This window comes from Zingiber officinale, chromosome 3A (genome assembly GCF_018446385.1).
Source record: "Zingiber officinale cultivar Zhangliang chromosome 3A, Zo_v1.1, whole genome shotgun sequence".
Taxonomy (NCBI): Eukaryota; Viridiplantae; Streptophyta; class Magnoliopsida; order Zingiberales; family Zingiberaceae; genus Zingiber; species Zingiber officinale.
Genome location: NC_055990.1, coordinates 150342605 through 150366743, shown reverse-complemented (window position 1 = coordinate 150366743; position 24139 = coordinate 150342605). Strand labels below are relative to the sequence as shown.

The window sequence follows — 24139 nt, the reverse complement described above, 5'->3', positions numbered from 1 at the left end:
ACAAGCAACTGAACCTGGTCAGGCTAGCATTTCATTTTATCAAAGTTGTAACTGAGCAGTTCTGTTTTTCAAGGGCCATACATCTGAATTTCTTCTTGATAATCTGTTTTGCTCTTGTCAACAGTTCAGATTATCCAGTTAATCATTTTTCTGAAGAAGTGGTTCTTTTTTTTCTCTCACATCTGGTAAATGGTGCAATCTACAGAGCCACCATATAGTTACCGATGAGTATAACAGACAGGTGCAAATGGAAGTCTGCGCAGTAGGTAACAGGTATTATATATTTATATTAATGCTTCTCTTTGGTCATGGGAATCACGGTTTCAGCTAAAGTTTGAAATTGTGATTCATCAATTTCTATGCAAATTAAGGGTTTTTTTTTTTCAAATTTTATAACGTGACAATTTTGTAGCAACCTCTACTCTTGCCACTTTCAGTTGTCAAGCATAACCTGATCTATGTTGTTTCCTTGGTCTCTTAAGCTCCAGTTGAAGGTTCCCAGAGTTGTATTGCAGGTGAACAGTGTTACTTCCATTACAAGATCAATATATTGGCAGCTTCTGCAATTCCATCAGTCCTGTACGTAATGTCAGTGAGCTTGATGCCTCTGCAATCAGCGACGGTGGGATAGCCAGTATCATGGACGCTTCCCACAGACAATTGTTGCTCATCACTCGCTTCTGTTGATCCTCGAGTTATGTTGGTTCTATTTCTCGGCTACCTTGCTCCTTTGCTGTGTCTATTTCTACTATCAAAGAAATGTTTTCGTTGCTTAATTAAATAATCCTTCAAAACATCTTTTGTTTACTCGTGTGATAGATGAAGTCAATCAAGGTGCTTTACTCTCAAATCTTCGTTGATCTTACTCTACTCAGTAGTACAAATTTGGCAGTACCGATGGGTTTTTTCAAACTATAAGAATTATGGGTAAAAATTAAAAATATATCCATCATTACATTTTAGGCGTCTTGAAAAAGAAATAAGTAAATAAATAAATGAGCCCCCTTCATGCTCCTTTTAAAGTGATATTTTAAAATATTTTTATATTATTTGACCATTCCATCCTATAAAAATTAGCAATTGACTTTTATAATTGTAGAAGCTAATATCTAATTTTACAATGTATAAATGTTAATTATTATATCATCTGTGATCATTTGATTGTGTAGAAATTAATAACTAACTTCTATAATATAAATTAATTTCTAGCTTCTACAATATGTAGAAGGTAGCAATTAGTTTTTACAAAGTGTAGAATTACTAGCATCTAGTTTCTACTATGATGATTTATATTATTTTGATTTTTTAAGTAATAATTTGATTAAAATAATATCAAATAATTATAACTTTTATAATGTGTAATAATTATGGACTAACTTTTATACGTCCTACAAGTTGACTAATAGCATTGAATTTAGGAGTTTGTTTTAAAATAAGAAGAGTTTATTTTTTTAGAGGGATCTTATTTGACCCTTTTTTTTTCAGAAAAATGAACGTTCATCTCACAAAAATGTATATGAGGGGGCCCTTATAATTATTGGCCCAGAATTATCATGAGGTGTTTTTGAATTTTTAACATACAATTAAATTCTTCTCAAATTTATTATTATATAAAGAACAATAATATGTTCAAGGAAAAAAATATAAGAAAAAATTTAAAGATAGACACATAAAATTATGATCCATCATTTTATTTTTTATGGATCTCATTATTTTATATATCTATCCTTAAATTTTTCCTTAAATTTTTTTTTTGAACATATTATTTTTCTTATATAAAATATAAAACGATCCATATCATTTATGATTGAATAAGACAATACGTTTTTTCCCTTAAATTGCAATCAGAAGTCATCGCACTATTAACATATCATTTATCATTTAAATTAGAATATATACTTTTCATTTATCATTTTATCGCACTATTCTACCACCCGATTCCATGTCAATGTTAGTTGGCCACGCGTGCTAGGTCATCGCCACTGCAATTTCGTCTCGCTGCTGTTCCTGTTTGTGACGAGCAACCGACGAGAGCCAGGAAAATTCTACTCCAAATCTACTTTCGATTTTTGTTCCTTCCAAATCCTTGTCTCTTTCCCTGATCGACGGCTTCTTGATTTCGATTGGTGATATCTCCATGAGTGGAAGCGACCGGATCAATCTGTGATAGGGTTAGGGCAAGACTTCGATCTTCCTTGTTTGATTTTTTCCTCTACGATCTTGTGGATGGCGACCACGGGCCCTCTGAGCCCCGGAGGCACTGGAAGCGTCGACCCTGCTCCGCTCCTCAGCACCCGGAATGTCGGTAACCGCTCCAGAAGGGGCCGGGGTGTCCTCCGAGCCTCTCGGTTCCTCCGCCGGGCGAGCAGCCGGCATATGATAACGGAACCATCGATGATGGTGCGGGAGACGGCAGCGGAGCATCTGGAGGAGAGGCAGAGCGACTGGGCCTACTCCAAGCCCGTGGTGTTCCTCGATATCATGTGGAACCTGGCATTTGTGGGCGCGGGTGCTGGGGTTCTGATCATGAGCCGGTATGAGACACCGTCGATGCCTCTTCGGTTGTGGATAGTCGGGTATGCGCTACAGTGCTTTCTGCATATGGTCTGTGTTTGTATTGAGTACCGACGTAGGCAGACGACCCAGAGAGCTGTTCTGGATGAGGAAGAAGAAGGGGGGAATGGAAGGAGATCCGGATCAAATTCACCGAGGGCGACAGGAGAAGCTGTGGGGGATGAGCAGAACGATAGCACTAGGTAAGGAGCTTAAATGGTATTTATTTTAAAAGCTAACAACTGATTATCATCGCTCCCCATCTAAATATCCATACGCAGTGTAATCTCCATTCATCACTTTTTTTCTCATGGCTTTTTCCATTTCATGCTAGTTATACCTTGTCTATGTTATTTGGTGAATGACGCAACTTATTTTGTTTGAGATACTAACGCAATAGCAACTTGAGTCCAGAGTGATCATTCAAGTTATGAACAGTAACATAAAGTTTAGAGGAGAACTAGATAAGCGTTAGGAACTGTCCTAAAGATTGTCTCAAGGTGAAATTTTGATCCTTCATGATAGGTGCCATTGGAATGATTAAAGTTGAGATGTGAAATTGTGAATGCTATCATAGAAATTTAAATTATCATGCTATCATAGAAATTTAAATTATAATGCTATCATTACAGATTTAAATTATAATGCTATCATTAGAAATTTAAATTATGATGGGTGCTCATCTGTTTAGTTTTGGAAGGAAGCATTTGAGATGATAAGAGTGCTTGTACGCTTCCTTGATTCATTTGAATTATTTAATCATTTATTCAGACACTGGAAGAATTTTCCTTTCTTTCTTCTCCCCTCTACTTTAATTCCTATCTCGCAAAGTAAAACAACCTAGAGGCAGAAAAAGGGTAGACATCTTAGATGTGCTTGCCTCCATTCAACATTTTGGAAGAAACACAAGCTGCCTTGAAATTGTGAGTCATCAGGCCTAGAGTAGTAAAGTTTGGCCTGTGATTTCTCCTTTTCTGAGATTTTCCTCTTGATCATCGTATTTTCTCATGACTGCTTTAATTCTGTAGACAAAGGCTTGACCCAGCCTCTTTAAGAATCAAGTTCCTGGGAGCAATAATTGACATATATTGGGCTTAGGAGAGCATGCACGATCTGTTAATAGAAGACGATCCAATCTTTTGAGGAAAGAGAATGAAAAGAGAAGATAAAAGGGAAAGGAACTTTTTGCAATTAAACTTGGTTTATTATTTATGTAAAAAGGTTGCATACATATATAGCCAACTCTTATGTCTCGCTCCTATTAGCTTTGTCTAAAAGGGACTTTATTTTGGATCACCGAATGGAAATAAATTCAGTATGCTCATTCTAATACCTTGGTCCACAGTGGAGCGATTTTATATTAAGGTTAATCAGTAGTCACAATTGTAAAGATAACATCTTATAGCGAAACTTGAAACATAAATTTAATACCACACAAATTTATTGCTGCTATTTTTTTGCTAATGGGTCATCAATCATTAACCTGGTAAAAAAAGTGCATAATATATCTTGAATGTACGGTGTACCAATGTGATTGAAGTAATTACAATTACAGCTGATTATGATCTAGATCTTTGACCATCATGTGTCAACACCATCACACTCTACCAGAAGAAGTCTGATTATCTAAAGCAGATAATCAATCACAAATTTAGCTCTACAGAATAGTTATGGGTGCCTGGAAGTAACCTCAGGCAAAAGAAAATTATCTTCTTTGAGAATGTGAGCTTTGACAAAGTTCGTCTTGTCTACTTGCATTTGGGTTCATACAAATTGATCAATCAGAGTTAATGATGGCAATCTAAAATTGAGCATACGTGTGTCAGACCACATTTACATATCCATGTTTGAAGATCATCTGAGCGACACCATAGGGCATGTGAGAACACTTCTATACAATAAGTGTGCAAGATCCTACAAGACAGTCATAGCATGTGGAAAACATAGGATGGAAAGTGGGCCAGATGTCTGCCATAGTGGACTAGAAAACAGTGCATCAATGCTCTTCCAGCATCAGCCTAATATATGAAAGGGCAATACACCATGACTTTCTTGAGCTCGTGATCAACAAGCTGAGTGGCCATTGACCATTACAAGTAATTTTAGTTTGTTGATTTGATTGTGGTAGGAACAATTGTACTGGGATGGTGGGAAAAAAGCACTTTATGACTCTATTCTTATTTTAGCAATTAAACAATTGTGATACACTAGCAGGTGATAATGACACAACTATGGTGTGAATATTCAATGGGACAGTAAACAGTTTACATGGCTGTGATGTAACTGGAACAACTACAAGAGCTGGTAATAGGACTGCTGAACGGAGAAAAATTAAGTTGTTGGCAAGAATGGATTAGCTGGTAAACAATTAGCAGAAAAAACAAAGAACTGCTGAGACTATAGACATGCCTGAAAACTATACACAATTATTAAACACAAGATAAGGTGTTGTAATTATTGTGGAAACCTCTACTATATGCAACTACAAGTGTCTTTCCTCTAGTACTGTTCTCTCATTTGAACCTCCCTTCCATCAGAATCATCATAATCAATCTACACAGGTGACACAGCTTGTGAATATTTTACCTTCTTCTAGGAATACATGACATCTATTTGAAAATGGAACTGAAGCCCACAACCTTAATTGATCCATAGATCTTTCAATTTGTTGAGGAGAAAAACTAGTTCAGTTTTGAATTGATTTGTGGATAATAATCACTTGATTCAATTGCTAGACACTACAGAATAATACTTAAACCTTGAGTCAAAGGGAAATTCAAAGTGATGATTACATGAAATTTAAAATAATTTATTGTTCATCTAACTCAATGAATACACTGGAGATGGACATTTTGGTTCAAGGTCGTTGCTTTCTCTGATACTATAAAACAGGTGTTCAAGATTTGAAGTTTCATTTGTGCCATTGTTTTGGTCCCTGGCTGGTATGAGATGGTGCATATGGATGTGGTGGAAGAAGATTTGAATGTGTCGAGGAGGAATAGGTAGATCCTTAGCTAAAACAAGTAAGAATTGAATGTGTGACAATTCTTTAGAAAAGGTTTAGCCGTTTAAGTGTTTAGCTTGTGCTGGTTTCAGTCAGCCAATGGAATGAGCTATTTCAGGTTTCATCTATGCCAGCCAATATGAAAGGAATTTTTTCCTTAATATAATTATTATAGAGAAGAAATTAGGTTTGATTGGTTAACCAGTCATTATGCTATAATAATTAGACTAACACCTAAACTCCTAACCTTTTGTTTTCATGTTACATCCTTTATTTAAAGGTAGCCCCTTAACAGGAGGTGAATTCTCCTGTAATTGTGCCCATGCTGAGGAATTTTCTGATTATTAAATCTTTGGCCTTCTGAGTGTTCTGATTTTGTTTTACTGTCTAAAAAGTGTTCTAAAATACCAAACTTCATGTGATTCTTAATCATGGTTTGGCTTAACAATCTTTGATTTGTTTGGATATTGGCATAAGTTTCACACTTCATTAAGGATTTCTTTACTGATTCACTATTTTATTTTAATATTTATCTTGTGCCACCTAGCACCAACTATGTGTAAGATTTTTGTTACATTGATTAACCTTCTTTACTGATTCACTTTTATTTTAATTTTAATCTTGTGCCATCTAGCACCAACTATGTGTAAGATTTTGGTTACATTGATTAGCCTCAATCAAAATTTGACACTTGACTGAAGGTTTGTAGTTGAGAATTCCCTTTCAAAATGTAATAACTGTATCTTCATCAGACTTTAAAAAATTCCAGAACTGATGGATAATGATATTTTATGTTTTCTTCTTATTTTTTCAAAGAAGTTACAAAATTCCCATTTTCTTGATATAACAACAACAACCATGCCTTATCCCACTAGGAGGGGTTGGCTATCCCCTTTTCTTGATCCCATTATTAAATCCCTATTCTTCTTAAAATGTGTAAGTTGCTTTTTCAGTTTTTCTTGATCCTCTATGATCTCACTTGGACAGTGTGGTGAAACACTTGGAGTCTGCAAACACTATGTTCTCATTCATATGGTGGATTGTTGGTTTTTACTGGGTATCTGTTGGAGGCCAAGAGCTGACCCGTGATGCTCCCCAACTTTACTGGTTCTTCTATGACATAGATTGGCTGTCATTTTAGTTCTACATCTGAAGATTTAGTATTGAATAGGTTGTTTTATCTTTGTTTGCAGGTTGTGCATAGTTTTTCTGGCATTTGATGTATTCTTTGTTGTTTTCTGTGTTGCTTTGGCGTGTGTAATTGGTATAGCTGTTTGTTGTTGTCTGCCTTGTATCATAGCAATTTTGTATGCTGTTGCTGATCAGGTATGCCACCTTGACTACTAGTACCAATTTTCTTGCTATTATGCATTTACATCTTTTCTGTTGATGAATTTTATTGTCAATTTGGAGTAATTTTTTTTGTTAGACTTAGATTCTGTGAAATTTCCAGATTGATTGCATGCTTGGTTAACTTGAGGACTAAAAAAAGGTATTATGATATGCAATATCATATACAGCCTTACCCATCGAACTAAATTTGCATGTGATCTGTATTCTCAACTATGATGTGAAGGCCATAATGGTGTAGACTTTAGTGGGCGCTCGTTAATATTTTGCAGTTCTTCTCTTGCTAGACTGCTGTATCATTATCTATTTTAGTGTTCTTTGGTTTTACTAAATTTCATGTTCAAAGAAAATTCCAGTTGAATGATCATTTTTGTTGTATAGTTGAGTGACTTCCAACATACATCAATCTGCCTTGCTGTGGCAGCCATATTCCTTTTTAAAACTGGTAGATATAACATCCAAGTTGAAGTTGTTGGTTGCTATGCGGAATATCATACCGGTTCCCCTGTACAAAAATTTAATATCATACCGGTTCCCCTGTACAAAAATTTTGTACAAGTCCTGAACCTTTACTAACAACCTATTGTGTTCTTTAAAAATTAAATTCGGAATCGCAAACGGAACTTAACATTATTGATTCTAAATTTAACTTATTTGTTCTTAGTGGTTTAGACTTGGATCGCAAACGATGCTTAACATTATTGATCCAAATTCACTAATGTTACAAATTCAATTAAATATTAATTTCAGAAATCGGCTTCCAGGTTAAACATGGCGAGGCACTAGGCCTTCTTGGGTATGAGAGCATCCACCACTTCCTAGACAAAGCCTTTTAATGAAATCTAATATTTAATTTCCTTATATAACCATAGGTTTAACAAAAAGGAACAATCGAATCACAAATTCGAAAAATAAAAAAAACACAAACTTGAATCACAAATTCGAAACCTAGAATCATATGCCTCTTGTGTTTGGTATTTCAAAAACTATACAAAGAAAACTAGTATGATGCGGAATAGAAATTACTAGTTATACCTTTCTTTGTAAACAACAACCTCTTGATCTTCTACCGTATTCCTCTACTTATCTCGGACGTCGTGTGGGCGACGATTTATCGAGACGAGAACCACCCAAGCTTCCTTCTTCTTCTTGTGAGTTTCGGCCACCACAAGTATTCCAAGAATAGGTGAGGTTCGGCCACACCACCAAGCTCCAAGGGATGCTAGAAACAAAACCTCCTTTCTCTCCTTCTCCAAACAAAATCCGTTCACCAACAAGCTCCATGAGAGTTGATGCTGTCGACCACCAATGAAGAAGAAAAGGAGGAGAGGAAGAGGATGAGAAGGGTCGACCACCAACCAAAGAAAAAGAAGAGAGGAAAACTAGAACATAAGTTGTGAGGTGAGGCACCTCTATTTTCTCTTTTATATTCCTTGGTCTTGGCAAATAAGGAAAGTTTTATAAAAACTTCTTTATTCTCTTAGCCAATGAAAGGAAAGTTTAATAAAAAATTTCCCTTTCAAACTTAATGTGGCCGACCACCTCTTAATCATCCAAGCAAGGAAAGTTTTAAACACAAAATTAAAACTTCATAATTTGTTTCCGGAAATTTTTTAATAAAAAATTTCTCTATTAATTTTCCCTTCATGGTTGGTTATAAAAGGAAATTTTATAAATTAAAATCTCTCTATTAAAACATGTGGATAATTTCCAAAAAGGAAAGTTATCTTTAAAATTAAAATCTTCCTCTCAATCTACAAATAAGGAAAGATATCAAATCTTTTCTTAATCTTTTGTAGAAACTATAAAAAGAAAGATTTAATTTTAAAACTCTCTTTTAAATTATGACAATAGTTTCATAAAAGGAAAGTTTTATCAAAAATTAAAATCTTCCTTTTAACTACAAATAAGAAAAGATATCAAACCTTTCTCTTAATCTTTTGTAGAAAACTATAAAAGGAAAGATTTATAATTTTTGAAACTCTCCTTTAAAACCATGAGGATTGTTACAAAAAAGGAAAGTTTTATCAAAAATTAAAATCTTCCTTTTAACTACAAATAAGGAAAGATATCAAACCTTTCACTTAATCTTTTGTAGAAAGCTATAAAAGGAAAGATTTAAATTTTAAACTCTCTTTTAAAACCATGGCTTCCACATAAGAAAGATTTAAAAAAAATAAAAACCTTTTAATTTTATTGTGGTCGGCCACCTAAGCTTGGACTCAAGCTAGGGCCGGTCACACTTCAACCCATCCAAGCCATGTCTTGGCCGACCCTTGCTTGGGCTCCAAGCTTGGCTTGGCCGACCACATAAGGATGGGTAAGAAAGTAGGTATAGGTGGGTATAATACTTTATAAATAAGAGGCTACGATAGGGACTGAGAGGAAGAATTGGTTTTGGTCTCCCGATGAAATTAAGCTTCCCGTGTTCGCCCCGAACACCCAACTTAATTTCATCAATAATAATTCATACCACTAAAGAATTATTATTGAACTACCGCACCAATCCCAAATTACATTTTGGGCTCCTTATTATGAGTTTATTAGTCTCCCTGTGTTTAAGATATAAAATGTCCACTAATTAAATGAGTTACTGACAACTCACTTAATTAATATCTAGCTCCAAGAGTAGTATCACTCAACTTCATTATCATGTCGGACTAAGTCCACCTGCAGGGTTTACATGACAGTCCTTATGAGCTCCTCTTGGGGACATCATCAACCTAGATAACTAGGACACAGTTTCCTTCTATAATCAACAACACACACTATAAATAATATCATTTCTCAACTTATCGGGCCTTTTGATTTATCGAACTAAATCTCACTCATTGATAAGTCAAAAAATAAAATACTAGATATATGTGTTTGTTATTATATCAGGATTAAGAGCATACACTTCCATAATAACAAAGGTATTGTTCTTTTATTCAGTCAGTATAAAAAGAACTTACCTTAAATGGTCATGCTCAATACACTCAGAGTGTACTAGTGTAATTTTATAGTTAAGATAAATTAATACCAAATTACACTACGACTATTACAATGGTTTGTTCCTTTCCATTTTAATCGTGAGCTACTGTTTATAATTTATAAGGAATTGATAACATAATCTTCTGTGTGTGACACCACACACCATGTTATCTACAATATAAATTAATTGAACAACTACACTTAATATATAAATGTAGACATTTGACCAGTGAGATTCTTATATGTTTATACAAAAAGTTAGACTTTTAGTATACACTCTAACACAAGTTTTATATAAGCTTTTTGTACTTTTCCCCAAATTGTCTGTTATGATTTCATATCAATGCTTTAATAGGAATCTTCAGCTACACATTTTACATAGATTGTGTAAATATGATTATTTGATGGAGTTGAAATTAATTGGTCGGATGACCTTTTTTATTAGTTTTAGAAGTAATTCGCTCGATGGGAATTTGTTGAGATATTTAGAAGTAATTCTCCACTGTTATATTGGGAATTTATGAAGACATTGATTATTCTAGATCCACATCAACCCATGAGAATGACCTTTATCAAAGATTAATATTCCCCATTTTGTGCTTGCTTAGCCACGGACCATAGGGCACTGTTGCCATGCTTAGTACTGGCATATTTCTTACTTCGGATAATTGGTGCGTTTGGTATTTGTGGCAATTGAGTAGTATAAAGTATTTGATGCATTTATTGTAAAACAGGAAGGAGCATCTGAAGAAGATATATGCCAACTACCAAAATACAAATTTCGGAGGGTTGGAGATCCTGAAAAACTTGATGAGATATCAGGGCCTTTTAGTGGAATCATGATCGAGTGTGGAAGTGATTCACCTGCAGAGCATGTCCTTTCAGCAGAGGATGCTGTAAGTTCTGAAGCTTCACTATTTTCAAACATTACTTTTCTCTTTACTGTATTTCACTTTCTTGCTGATTGCATGTTATTATATTATGTATGAAATAAAAACTAGGCACACTACCAACCAAAAACACACTCTATGTTGTTTAGGAAAATAGTCCTCTTTTGTTTTTTTTTTCCATATTTCTTGATTTTTTATTGTAATTTTTTTCTTCTTTTCATACAGATCGAGCATCTTTTATGTGAAAATAAATTTTATTATCCAATGGCATCAAAATATTTACAATTATTATTTTTTATTTAAAATTTATTTATTTTTTCTTGAAAATGGAAACTGAAAGAGAGTTTTCACGAACTGAATAAAGAAGCATCGTGAAAATTGCCAGTGCTGCAGTATATTATTCTTTATATTTTATTAGAACTTGGATTACATTTCCATTTTGTGAAAATTTTAGAAGCTGCACAACGCTTGTTTACACTGCAATAAATTTAAGCTATCTTGTATATTGAAGTTATGTTGAATCTTTTAATATTATTTTTGCATAGTCTATTATTTTTACACACGAACTTGTCTCAGACTAAAATGGAGTTCTCTGTAGATGTGCATGTTAGATTTAGTGGAAATTTCTTACCTTAAGAGGAAAGCGACGTTTGAGAGGGTAAGATTTGAAACCTTTTTGTAACATCATAAAAAGAAAATATATGTTTCCGATTTTGCTTTTTGTTCCCATCTCAGACCAGTGCCCATTCTCCTAGAGATCCTAGCCTTCTCGCCCATGATATGAAGTGGCCTTAAATGGTCTGGATCTAGGAGCCCTCCATAAGAAATCTTATGCAAGGCCGCTCCATAAACCTGTGTTTGCATATTTGTTTACTTTGAACCAATAGTGACACCGCGAGGGCCATCTGTTCTGTGAATAATGCAAACTGCTGTTGAGTTTCGTTCTGTTTTCTTCCACCTGCAGGAATGCTGCATTTGCCTCTCACCTTATGAAGATGGCGCGGAGCTACGTGAACTTCCATGCAGCCACCATTTTCATTGTGGTTGCATAGATAAATGGCTGCACATAAATGCCGTTTGCCCCCTCTGCAAGTTCCACATTATAGAATCTAACAACCACGGAAGGGAGGAGGTTTAGATGATGATGCTGCATGATTGTGTACTGGAAATTCGACGTCCAATTGCCTTGTAACTATGAGTGGCTTGTATCAACTTGTGTGGTTCAAAGAGCGAAGTCATAACTTATTTTACCATATACCTTAATTGTAGCTACTGTCCAATAGAAGAAAAAAAAGATTGTTGTGGAACGTATGCTGAGGTACTGGCGTTAGATAGGTCTGCATTTCCCTTTGTTGAATCTTTTATTTAGAACTTAAGGTGGTTAGGTTTAAGGATGATTTTAGTTTTAAGATTTTACCTACCCCATTCTAGTTTTAAGACTTTTCCCGGGGTTGCTTTACATATACGAGTTTAGTGAAGAAGATTGGAAGGTAACATGAACTACCTCATTAAACGAACACTCTGTTACACTAACTTGAGCTTAATTCGCCCGTTGTTTTTAGGTATGAGAAAATACAAATGCAATGAGATGAGATGTTTGGCGCCGTTGCAGTGCCATGAGGAAAACATTATTTCGGTAGTTGTCTTAAAAAAATTTAGTGAATGAACGAACTGAAAGAATAACCAAATAAAAGTCAATTTGAGATCGTACATCTCTTTTCCGGCAAAATACTGGCTTGCTCATCTCAAAATGGCCCTCACTGTAGATTTCATAATTAGAGGTGTAAATCAATGGAATAAAGTCTAATATGAAGAAAATTCTAAGACTCGAATTAGTTATATTCGAGCTTGGTTTGAAATTCGAAAAGTTTAAAATTTTTAACTCGGATTTGGTTTGAATCAGACCTCTGATTCCAATTTGGCTCAAAAGATTCGAATATGCTCGTGAGCTCTAAAAAAAATGTTCTCGAAAGATTTAAAATTTATTTATTTAATATATAATTATATTATATTAATAAAATATTAAGACTGAAGTAGTTCGTGAACTATCAAATTAAATAATTTGAGCTCGAATTTGATTTAAAAAAAATTTAAACATTTTCAAATTCGACTTGAATTCAATAAGTTTAAATACGAATTAAATATTTATTGAACCGACTTTTTTTTTTTTAAAAAAAAAACTTATGAACCGGCTCACTGGCTTCATGTATACCCCTATTCACAGTTCATTTTAATTCTCATGAGAAAGAATTTCACATGAATTGATCTTGTCCAATCCAATAATTCTACCATATAAATATCAACTCAATTGAGGCGGTGGAGTCAACATCTCTTTGTATTTTATGTAGTGGTCATTGAATGCGACATTAAAATTGGGTTGACTAAAAATAGAATCTTTTATTAAATTTCTTTGTTTAGTTCAATAATAGAATAATATAATTTAAGAAATATTTTAATTTATATTTATTTATTTTAAAACGTTTATTTTTTTTCGTCGGTTAATATTATCCAATTTACATGGCTTATAGAACTTAAATAACTACCTTATCTATTTTTATTTATTTACATTGCTTAATCTCTATGGGATGTCCAATTAATTATAATTAAAGAGTGACAAAATTATTATAATGAGATATGAATCAATTTCTAATGAGAGTGTGTCCTTGAAGAAAAACTCTGTGTACTCCTTAGTCATTAGACGTTCGATTATAAATTAATTTCATGATTTTTTTTTCATATAATCTAACAAGATGTATAAGATGAATATAATCATATTTTATTATAATATATCTACTTAATTAAATTTTATTTATTCTTTAGCCTCTCTATATATATCTTGTTGATTGATTTGATGCTGACCGCATGAGTCCACTTATTTTGTAAAATGCTCACTAAGCTCAATATGGTCGTTCTACTCGGTTCATTCCATTCCCTTAATTTATTTAGATTGATTGACCAGTTTACTCATCAATTAGTCTGCTTTATTTATTTGATTTACTTGACTCGACTAATCCACCTAGGAATACTGAAGGGAAGTAGCTAGGACAACTTTAATTCTAAGTAAAACAAATTAATGAAGGTGAGTGGGAGAACTTTTATTAAATAGGAACAATTATCGTACGTTGAAATGACCAAATCTAAACAATATAGGAAGTGTAATGCTTTAAGGTAAATTGACTTCGAATTAGCCCATAATCTGAAAAGATACTCAATAGTCATTAATGAATAAGTTTTGTTAAGAAAGAGGTCACGAATTATGTCAAAATAATGTCTAATTTAATCCACTCATTGCTCACAATAATGAAGCAAGAAAAAAAAAAGAAAGTTTGTCCCGGGGTAAGGTTGAGTTGGATAGTGTGGAGTAGAGTTGTTACTATAGAATAAGGGTTCGAATCTTTGTATTGGTCAATTACAGTTTCTTGATTTACCTCTTCACAAATGATCATGAGGTTGATCGTGTGGAGACGCTGGGATGATGAATTCCATCTTTGTTTGTTACCATAATGAAGCAAGAAAAAGAGGTGCAAAAAATTGGGTGATGGTGGGAAGAATGAGGAAGATAATAGGGGACATTCGCATTGTCGTCGAGTAGGGAAAAAACAAGAAAGAGAGAGAGAGAGAGGCATTAAAAAGAAGAGAGACTGGTATAAAAAATTCACTAAAAATTGAAACTGCATTAATTTTTTTAATCTAGAAATCCAAAAATAGTTCCATTATCATACAAAGAAAGCATTAATGTAATCTTTATTAAGACACGAATGCATTCAAAGTTCACATGTCCTTGTTATTTGGTCATGTTCATGGATGCGCAATGTTGCCTTAGAAAGTATGGCCTGTCACAATCCAAATGGCTCTCGGAATTCACCTATCTGACGGAACACAATTAGATCTGGATGCGGCTAAAAGAGATATAACAGAATTATCCAAATTGACCGGATCAAATTACCAAATCAAATCATATTAGTATTTGGATTAATTATTCTAATAATTCTGTTATAATTATTCTCAGAATTATTCTAATAATTCTGTTATAATTATTCTCAGAATTATTCTTAGAATAATTCTGTTATTTATTAATTAGTTATTTGACCAAGTACTTTTGAACATTATATATTGTATTGTCCTTAGGGCAAATATCAATGAACAATAGATTTTATTATTCTCATCTTATTCCTTCCTCTCTCTCTATTCTTCTTCTTACATGGTATCAGAGCCATCTCTCTTTTTTATCTTCCCTCAACTTCTTGAGGCGGAGATCGTATAAACGGCGAATTTTTAAATTTTTCCCTCAAGCCTCTTATTTTCTCCTACGTGTTTTAGTTTTCTTATTCTTCCCTATTTTTCAGAACAAACGAAAAATACTTATTTTCTTCCGCTGCCAACCCCTTTGCTTCTCTTTCCTCTTCCTTAATCTCTTTTTTTTTCCACTACCACCGGACAAGTTATTTTTTACTTTAGATGTCAAATACTCGACGACATCAAAGAGGACAAAAGCAAAGTCCATACCGATGTCAAATTTGTCACATCGTCGGTCATACTGGAAATATATGCCCTAAAAGACTTGATTGGTCTAGGGTAAAATGTCAAATTTGTCTTGGAATTGGACATTTTGGTATTCAATGTCCTAGTCCATTTGATTCAAATTTCATTGGTGGTCCTACAGCCTCAAGACAACCATCTATTTCACAAGTATATCCTAAAGTTCTTTCGTCTGTGCCTACTTGTGGTAAAAACCCAGAGTTCTCATCTACTGATTGGTATATTGACACTGGAGCTACTCATCATGTCACATCAGATTATAATATCCTTACAGACGTAATGCCATATTATGGCTCAGATACGGTGCAAGTAGGCGATGGTTCAGGTTTGCAAATTGCTAATCTTGGAAACACATATGTTCATTTATCTAATCGAACTTTTCACATGCGCAATGTCTTTCATGTTCCATCTATCACTAAAAATTTACTTTCTACACGCCAGTTTTGTCTTGATAACAATGTCATTTTTGAATTTCATCATAATCATTATCTTATAAAGGATAGAGGAACAAATGCTATTATGTTTTATGGGAGAATCAAAAATGGCCTCTATTGTCTTCAGAGTTCTTCAATCAAAGCTTTTGTTGGTGAACGCACAAATAAACCAGCTTGGCATGCTCGACTTGGTCATCCTTCCCTTCGTATTGTTCAGTCAATCATCAATAGGTATGGTTTACCTACTTCTATTACCTCCTCTCCATCTTATTCATGTAGGGCCTGCATGGAATCTAAAAGTCATAAGCTACCTTTCTCTTTATCTGATCATGTTTCTAATTTTCCACTTGAGATAATCCATTCTAATGTTTGGGGTCCTGCACCTATTTTGTCTAATCAAGGTTTCCAATATTATGTTACATTCATTGATCATTTTAGTAAATATACTTGGCTTTATCCTATGAGAAGGAAATCTGATTTATTTGATATATTTTGTAATTTTCAAATTCAAGTTGAACAATCTTTTAATCGTAAAATACTCTCTTTTCATTCTGATTGGGGAGGCGAATATCAAGCTCTCCATCGTCATTTTGTCTCTTGTAGAATTGTTCATCGAGTTTCTTGTCCTCACACTCCAGAATAAAATGGCTCTGCTGAGAGAAAACATAGACATATAATTGAAACTGCCTTAGCTCTTCTTCATCATGCATCAGTTCCGCGCAAATTTTGGGATGAAGCTGTTAGCACTGCAGTATATCTGATAAATCGACTTCCTACACCATTGCTCAATCATAAATGTCCTTTTGAAAAACTTTATAATCAAACCCCTGATTACACTTTCCTTCGAATTTTTGGTTGCGCATGTTATCCATGGTTACGCCCCTATTCCAAACACAAACTTGACTCTCGTTCACTACAATGTGTTTTTCTTGGTTATAGCAATTTGCACCATGGTTATCGTTGCTTGCATATACCAACAGGACGAATTTATATTTCACGACATGTTACTTTTGATGAGTCTTTATTCCCTTTTTCGGTAGCTTCTTCAATCTCTCCTCCAGATACAAGTGGCACCTTCTTAATGCCACCTAATATTATCAGAAGTGATGGAATTCTAGGTCCTGCTCCGGAGCTCTCTAATAACTCTCCTATACCATCAGAATCACCTCCGGTTGCTGCTCCAATCTTAGAAGTCTCGTCGATCGAAGATAATATGCTCTCTGGTTCCTCGGATATTGCAAGTCCGTCATCTACATCACCATGTCAGTCTACTTCCTCGTCGTCATCAACAAGTGATTCGGATGATAATGCTCCTCGTCGCATGCTTCCCATTAGTGATATTTATGAGCGTTGCCCACCAAATGCAACTCGATATCCCCTTCCACGAGCTCTAGTGGTTTCTTCCAAATCTATTGAACCAACCTGTTTTACACAAGCAAACAAGGATCCAAACTGGCGTAGTGCAATGGCTACAGAATTTGATGCACTTCTTCGCAATGGAACATGGACTCTAGTTCCGCGCACTCCCTCAATGAATGTTGTGGGCTCTAAATGGGTATTCCGTCTTAAGCATCGAGCTGATGGTTCTCTTGAAAGATACAAAGCTCGACTTGTAGCTAAAGGATTTAGTCAACAGCCAGGTATTGACTTTAATGACACTTTCAGCCCAGTCATCAAAATTACATCTGTCAGACTATTATTATCAATAGCTGTTAGTTCTAATTGGCTTGTACGGCAATTGGATATTTCAAATGCATTTCTCCATGGTCATCTTGAGGAAACTATATTTATGGAGCAACCACCTGGTTTTATTCATCCACAATTTCCATCTCATGTTTGTCAACTCAAAAAATCCTTATATGGTCTTCGACAAGCTCCTCGTGCATGGTTTCATCGACTATCTAAATGGTTACAAGCTCAAGGATTTTCTAGATCAAAGACTGACTCGTCTCTATTTCACAAATATAATGACGAAAATATGATATTTTTTCTTATTTATGTGGATGACATTCTGATAACCGGCAATGATCACAAGGGTATCACAACTTTATTAAGTCTTCTCAATCAAGAATTTCCTACTAGAGATTTGGGTATTGCTCGTTTTTTTCTTGGTATTGAGCTTATTCCACATGAGGATGGCTATCTTCTCTCTCAGAGCAAATACATTACTGGACTTCTTCAAAAAGCCAAAATGGATGGAGCACGTCCGGTCTCTACACCAATTGCTATAAACAACTCTCCAACTTCATCCTCTCCTGCTCTATCTGATCCACAAATTTATCGAAGTATTGTTGGGGCCTTACAATATGTCACTATCACACGCCCTGATATTACTTTTGTGGTAAATCGTGCTTGTCAATTCGTGCATGCTCCAACTGAACAAAATTGGGATAATGTAAAAAGAATACTTCGCTATCTCAAAGGTACTATTCTACATGGTCTTCTTTTATATCGCCAATCGTCTCGAGATTTACATGCATATAGTGATGCGGATTGGGCAAGTTCTCCTGAAGATAGACGCTCTACTAGTGGATATGCAATATTTCTTGGACGAAATCTTATCTCATGGAATTCGAAAAAGCAACCTACGGTATCTCGTTCAAGCACTGAGGCAGAATATAAAGCTATAGCAAATACAACGTCAGAAATTATTTGGCTTCAATCACTTCTCTCCGAACTTCATCTTGCATCAAATATTGCACCAAAAATTTGGTGCGACAATATTGGAGCAACATATCTCACAGCAAATCCAGTCTTTCATGCCCGTACAAAACATGTGGAAATTGATTTTCATTTTGTTCGTGAACGTGTGGCAACTCAGCAGTTATCCGTCTCTTATATTTCTACTGAAGATCAAATCGCTGATATCTTTACCAAGCCACTATCCAGACAACGCTTCAACAAGTTAGCAAGCAAACTCAACGTCAGAGATCTCCCGTTGAGTTTGTCGGGGGGTAAAAGAGATATAACAGAATTATCCAAATTGACCGGATCAAATTACCAAATCAAATCATATTAGTATTTGGATTAATTATTCTAATAATTCTGTTATAATTATTCTCAGAATTATTCTAATAATTCTGTTATAATTATTCTCAGAATTATTCTTAGAATAATTCTGTTATTTATTAATTAGTTATTTGACCAAGTACTTTTGAACATTATATATTGTATTGTCCTTAGGGCAAATATCAATGAACAATAGATTTTATTATTCTCATCTTATTCCTTCCTCTCTCTCTATTCTTCTTCTTACAGCGGCCACATGATAACACCAAGTATAATAAACATAATTTAATAAATGAAAAATTATTTTGATTTATGTTTGAAATTAAGAAGTCGATGGAGTGGCAGAAAAATGATAGTTGGAACCTTTTCTTCAAGGAACAAGAAGCTGAAACAATTGATATAAACCATGAGGTTGCTCTTGTCGCTTAGGGGCACATATATATATAATAAACATCCCTTTTGATCAAGATTCTTCTATCTAATTAATAAAGAAATAAATCTTAGCACAAACGACCTTGGAACCTCAATACACTCCACAAACTACAGATATTCACTCTTTACCCTTTCCATCCGTTAGAAATTAGAGAGAGCAGTTTTGATATCTACTTTCAAATCTCTACTTTCTCCCACTTTCCGATCGATGGGAGTTCCAACTATAGTCACTAAGCACTCATCAGCTAAAAAAGCAAATATTTCGAACGGAAAAAGAAATCATACTTCATAACTGCAAATTTTAATGGCACCTCTTTTTTACTTTTAATAAAAAAAAAACATCTTACTCCATTAACCTCTCATGTAAAATAATACAATTGTCCTCCAGTACACTGTGCATATATTATTATTTTCTATCATTCAGTTTCGCATTATAATAATTATGAAATTATAGTTACTATAATATTATAATAGCTATAAAATCATAACTGCTATAATAATTATAACAATTATAGTTCAAAGTTATTATAATTTGAATGTTGTTGAACAAAATAAATAGATGTTGTAGCAATTATAAAATCATAATTGTTACAATATAAATATTATTGTATTAAGATAAATATGTTATAATATAAATATTATTAAACAAGTTAAATCTATAATACAATATTTGATGTCCTGTCAATTTGGTAGGGTAGCATGTTTTTTTATTAAAAATAAAAGAGATACCATCTTGATATTATATATAAAAACAAGCTCTTCATTTAATTTTGACCCATTTTTAATTACATATATTTGCCTTTGGTGCGGATTTTATAATACTACTTGTAGGATGATTGGTCCTAGAGCTAGTGGCCTTAAGGTTAAGGGGAGAGGAGAGGAGAGTAGAGAGAAGATTATTAAGGAGATTTTTCTATAGAGAGTTAGTAATTAAAAAATAAAAAAAAAACTGACAGTGCCCTTTTGAAAATTCTGTTAAAAAATTTTAATCTTACCTTAAATTTAACAAAACTTTTAATAAATAAATAAATTAGACTTATCAATTAGGTTCCAGTAGGCTTTTAAAACGTTGGCCAGTTTACAGTCCTCCTTGTAATGTGTGAAACAAACCCTCGGGAAGACTCTACAGTGCTGTACCTACCGGCGAGAACATCCGAGCTGTCAGGGACAAGCCGGGGAACGTGAGGGCGAGTCAAGAGCTTTCTTCGATGGGGCCGTTGGATCCACGCGATTGGACTTGGTAAATCTTGTTCCATTACCGAGAAGCAAAATTCTGGGAGAACTGAAGGCTCTGTATCGGACCGTCCCAAGCAGGGAGCATCGATTTACCGTAAATTAATATGCCTCGCTCATGAACACGACGTAGCATACACGGCACTCCCCACCGACAACATTCATTTCCCCAACTAAACCCCAACCTGTTTTGGCACGCCATTTAATTCATCAACTCTGGGATTGAAGCCTACTTAACATGAACAAAGCATTAAGATACATGACAGTCTGTTCCAGTTACCAGACGTTGTTAATTCGATTCGTCGTTCAAAGAAATGAGTGGAAATTTAAGAACTAAAAAAAAAACATCCATACTCTATGAAACAGCAACACCTACTATTCCTTCAAATTTTCAACGGCATGCCTAACCTATCCAACCTCCCTGAACCCGGGTAGGCCTTGTTTGCGAACTTGGCATGCAGGGAAGACGATCTCTGAGCTAATGCCCCTTCCACGGGCTGTCCGTATCCATGAGCCGATGACCTCTTGGTTGAACCAGTTTTTTCGAGCTCAGGACGCTGCTTTGGCGCGCTCTGTGACCGTACTTTGGCCTTGGAAGACTCTGTGTTTGACATGTAGTTCGGGTAGTCTGAGTAACCACTGAACAAGCTCCGCGCGCACTCGCTCTTTGAAGGAGTGAAGGGGCCCTTCCTCGCATTGCCGTGCCTAGATGAGGCGGAGAAGAACTGCGGGCTTTCGCCGTAGTCCATGACCTCGACAGGGAACATCAAGGAGCCGAGGCATTGGTGTATGTCCACGGAGGCTGGGCTGGGGACGGAGTGTTGGACGCTGGAGTGCTTAGATGGCGACTCCGCTGCCGTGGTGAAGCTATGGCTGTTGTGATCTGGAGTTAAGTTGGAGAATTGGTGCTGATGCTTCTTGTGGCCGGAGTGTTGTGGCTTACCGGTGTCTACTTCCAGGATCTTGGCATTTTTCTCATCGTCCGTCGACACGAAGCTTCCTGCCTTCCGGACAGCTTCTCGGCTGTCCCAATACCTCTCCTCCATCCATCGGTCCAGCCAGTTCCACGCGGCAGCGCTTGCTCTGTCAGAATCAACCGTTTCCATTCGAGTGGACTTGGAGGAACTCCTCTGCATGTGCATCAAACAAGCATGAACTGAAATCTGTGTTACCTCCATTAAATGATTAATGAGTAGGATTCAAAATTTACCTTCAGAGTGCAAGGATTATCAGATTTGGTACCATTTGCTCGAACAGCTTGGTCATACGGATCGACAGTTGGAAGGCCCTATTAAAAATGAAGTGTCGGCAATGAGTCCCTCTTTATGCATGCTTCGCGGTCGGAGAGAAACAAATTAACTTACGGCATGAGTCCGAGGGCGTTTGTCACTTGCACTAGTCTCAGAGCCGATGGCTCGGGATGCCCGTGCTCGGGCTTGAACCCGCACCAGTGCCTGCATGCATCGCAGAGTTTCAGCCGCCTGTTTCCTAACAATGTTGCCTCTGACCAATGCCTGAAGCTTCACCAGCCCCCTCAACGCTCTCAGCGCCCTTCTTGCCTTCACGAAATGCCAGTTAGTCAATCACCGGTAAAAGGAGTAATGATATAAAGCTTTTGGGAACCAATTCTCGAGCTAGCTAGTTTCTATATCTTAGGCTGTGGTCCGTAGAATTCACGGAGTGAAGCTTTTTTTGTGGGCGTTTCACTAGCAACAAATGAGAGCAAAAGGACAAGCTAGAAAAGGAATGAGAAGGAAGCAGAGAGGAAGCTTGTGGATCTATGACCAGAGATACGTCCATTAATGCCGCATCATCACTGCGTCTCGTCTTCTAACTTCTTAGTTAGAATGTAGAGGTGTACGCTGCGTCGTGGAATTGATTCGAGCAAGGTAATTGATAATGATGCAAACGGAAATGAAGGGGAGACGGCAAAGAAGGAAGGTAAAGGGAAGCGGTAGTATAGGGCCTACAATATGCAAAAGATGGCAAATTTGAGATGACAGGGGTGATTGGAACCACGCTGCTTCAACGGGTGTGGCACAGAAACTTCCAAATGCTTGATTGTTGTGTTTCACCCACTTAAATCTGGTAAAAAGTTGAATCTGAATGTTCATCATGGCCAATCCATGTTTCATATCAAACTTGGCAGATAAGAAACTAAAGAATATAAACTGAAGAAAAAAATTGGTTATGTTTCTAGCTTGAATTTGGAGCTCTTTTCACTGTTTTTTTTTTTTTAACTCTTCGAGATGATACTTGATGCTGGTGGGAGATAAAGGAAGAAGCTAACCAGATAACCGCGAAATGCGGACTGGATCTTGATCGCCGCCGCCTCCTGCTTCCCAGCGGCGATACCGGCCGCCGGGCGTCCGCTGCTGGTCAGCCTCACTACCACGGCGGCCGCCTGCGCAGCGGCCACCGCGGCTTCCGCCACCACCGCCGTGGCCGCCGCGACGGCAATCGCCCGCTTGCTCTGATTCTCCTCGTCCATTACCGCCCGTTCGTACGGCAGCCGCATCTCCCTGTGCGATCCTTTCCGTTCCTCGGATACCGCCGGCGACGGAGGCTCTCCCCGTTTCTGCTGCTGCAGCAGCTGCGGCCGCTCCTTCTCCCGGAAGGACTTGCCGAACCCCCATCTGCGCTTTTCCTTGTGCTCCGCCGGGAGCTCGCCGACTCCGGTCTTCTTCCCGCGGAGAAGTCCCCGCAACCACCTGGCGGCGCGCCCCATCCGCTCACTGCTCCGTCGGCCGCGGTGACTCCCCCATTCCTCACGCAAATCCGCAACTAAGGCCGCCAAAGAGCGGGAAACCAGCTCCAAAGGCAGAGCAGGAAAAGGAAGAAAGCTAGCAAAGAGAAGATCAGAATAGATTGGAAGAGAAAACGCGTAGCAAATACGGAGTCAAAGAGAATGGACTCCTGCAGTGCTGCTGCTCCAAGGGGCCATCGCTCCGTCCTATTTATACAGTAATACGTAATTACAGCTGATTCCCTCGATTATTCACATCCGCTATTTTGTTTATTTTATTTTTAACTTCGAATTCGTACCGCTCAATTAATCCGGAAGCGATTGGTCTACTCGATACAAATTTTTCATCCGTATTCAAGATAAATTACGTTAGCCCTACATCAAGTACTAAAATGTGACGAAATATATTTCTACGGATATCTCTGATAGAATTTTATTTCAGCAAGAGTTCTCCGACAAAAGTTGGATTCCGTGGTAAAATTTTAATTTGACGATTCTTATTTGAGGATATTGATAGAAATATAATTTCGTTGGAATGAGATTCTCTACGGATTATTATTTCCGTCGGTAAAGAAGAATCCATGGATGGAAATGATCTTCTGTTCGAAGGAAGGTTACCGACTAATTGTTATTGTCTTCCATAACCCTTCCACATGACACCGATTTTCACTCACACGTGAGTCTTCCCCAATCTCCCGAGCCTTGCCAACTCTCCAGTCACATGAGCAATCTCCAGTAAGATTTTTCTGCCCCAATCTGTCCCTTTTCTCGATTCTGACAATGGCTGGTGACTTTGCCGACAGTCAACACACGATTTTTTTGCTTTGTTGGCCGCCAGTCGTGGCTTTGCCAGTGCGGGCGCGACTGGCGGCTAGCACCTTAGTCGACCGCCATAACGCACCCAGCCTCTTGGCCGACCGTAGGTTGGACGACCACTAGCTGTTGGTCGCGGCTGACAGTGTATTCGGTCGTCAGA

General features: G+C 36.6%; 2 protein-coding genes across 2 annotated transcripts; one reads left to right on the top strand and one right to left on the bottom strand.

The window, feature by feature from the left end:
- Nucleotides 1-1927: 1927 nt before the first annotated feature.
- LOC122052799 (E3 ubiquitin-protein ligase At1g12760-like) lies at nucleotides 1928-11990 on the top strand. The gene is made up of 5 exons (XM_042614506.1): nucleotides 1928-2756; nucleotides 6545-6664; nucleotides 6751-6883; nucleotides 10615-10776; nucleotides 11735-11990. Exons 1-5 carry the CDS (start codon nucleotides 2227-2229, stop codon nucleotides 11906-11908), a joined length of 1119 nt encoding a protein of 372 aa, XP_042470440.1. The 5' UTR covers nucleotides 1928-2226; the 3' UTR covers nucleotides 11909-11990.
- Nucleotides 11991-20618: 8628 nt separating this feature from the next.
- On the bottom strand, nucleotides 20619-23359 carry LOC122052798 (protein IQ-DOMAIN 22-like). The gene is made up of 4 exons (XM_042614505.1): nucleotides 22708-23359; nucleotides 21782-21976; nucleotides 21628-21705; nucleotides 20619-21547 (listed from the first exon to the last, which is right to left on the bottom strand). Exons 1-4 carry the CDS (start codon nucleotides 23143-23145, stop codon nucleotides 20801-20803), a joined length of 1458 nt encoding a protein of 485 aa, XP_042470439.1. The 5' UTR covers nucleotides 23146-23359; the 3' UTR covers nucleotides 20619-20800.
- Nucleotides 23360-24139: the final 780 nt, after the last annotated feature.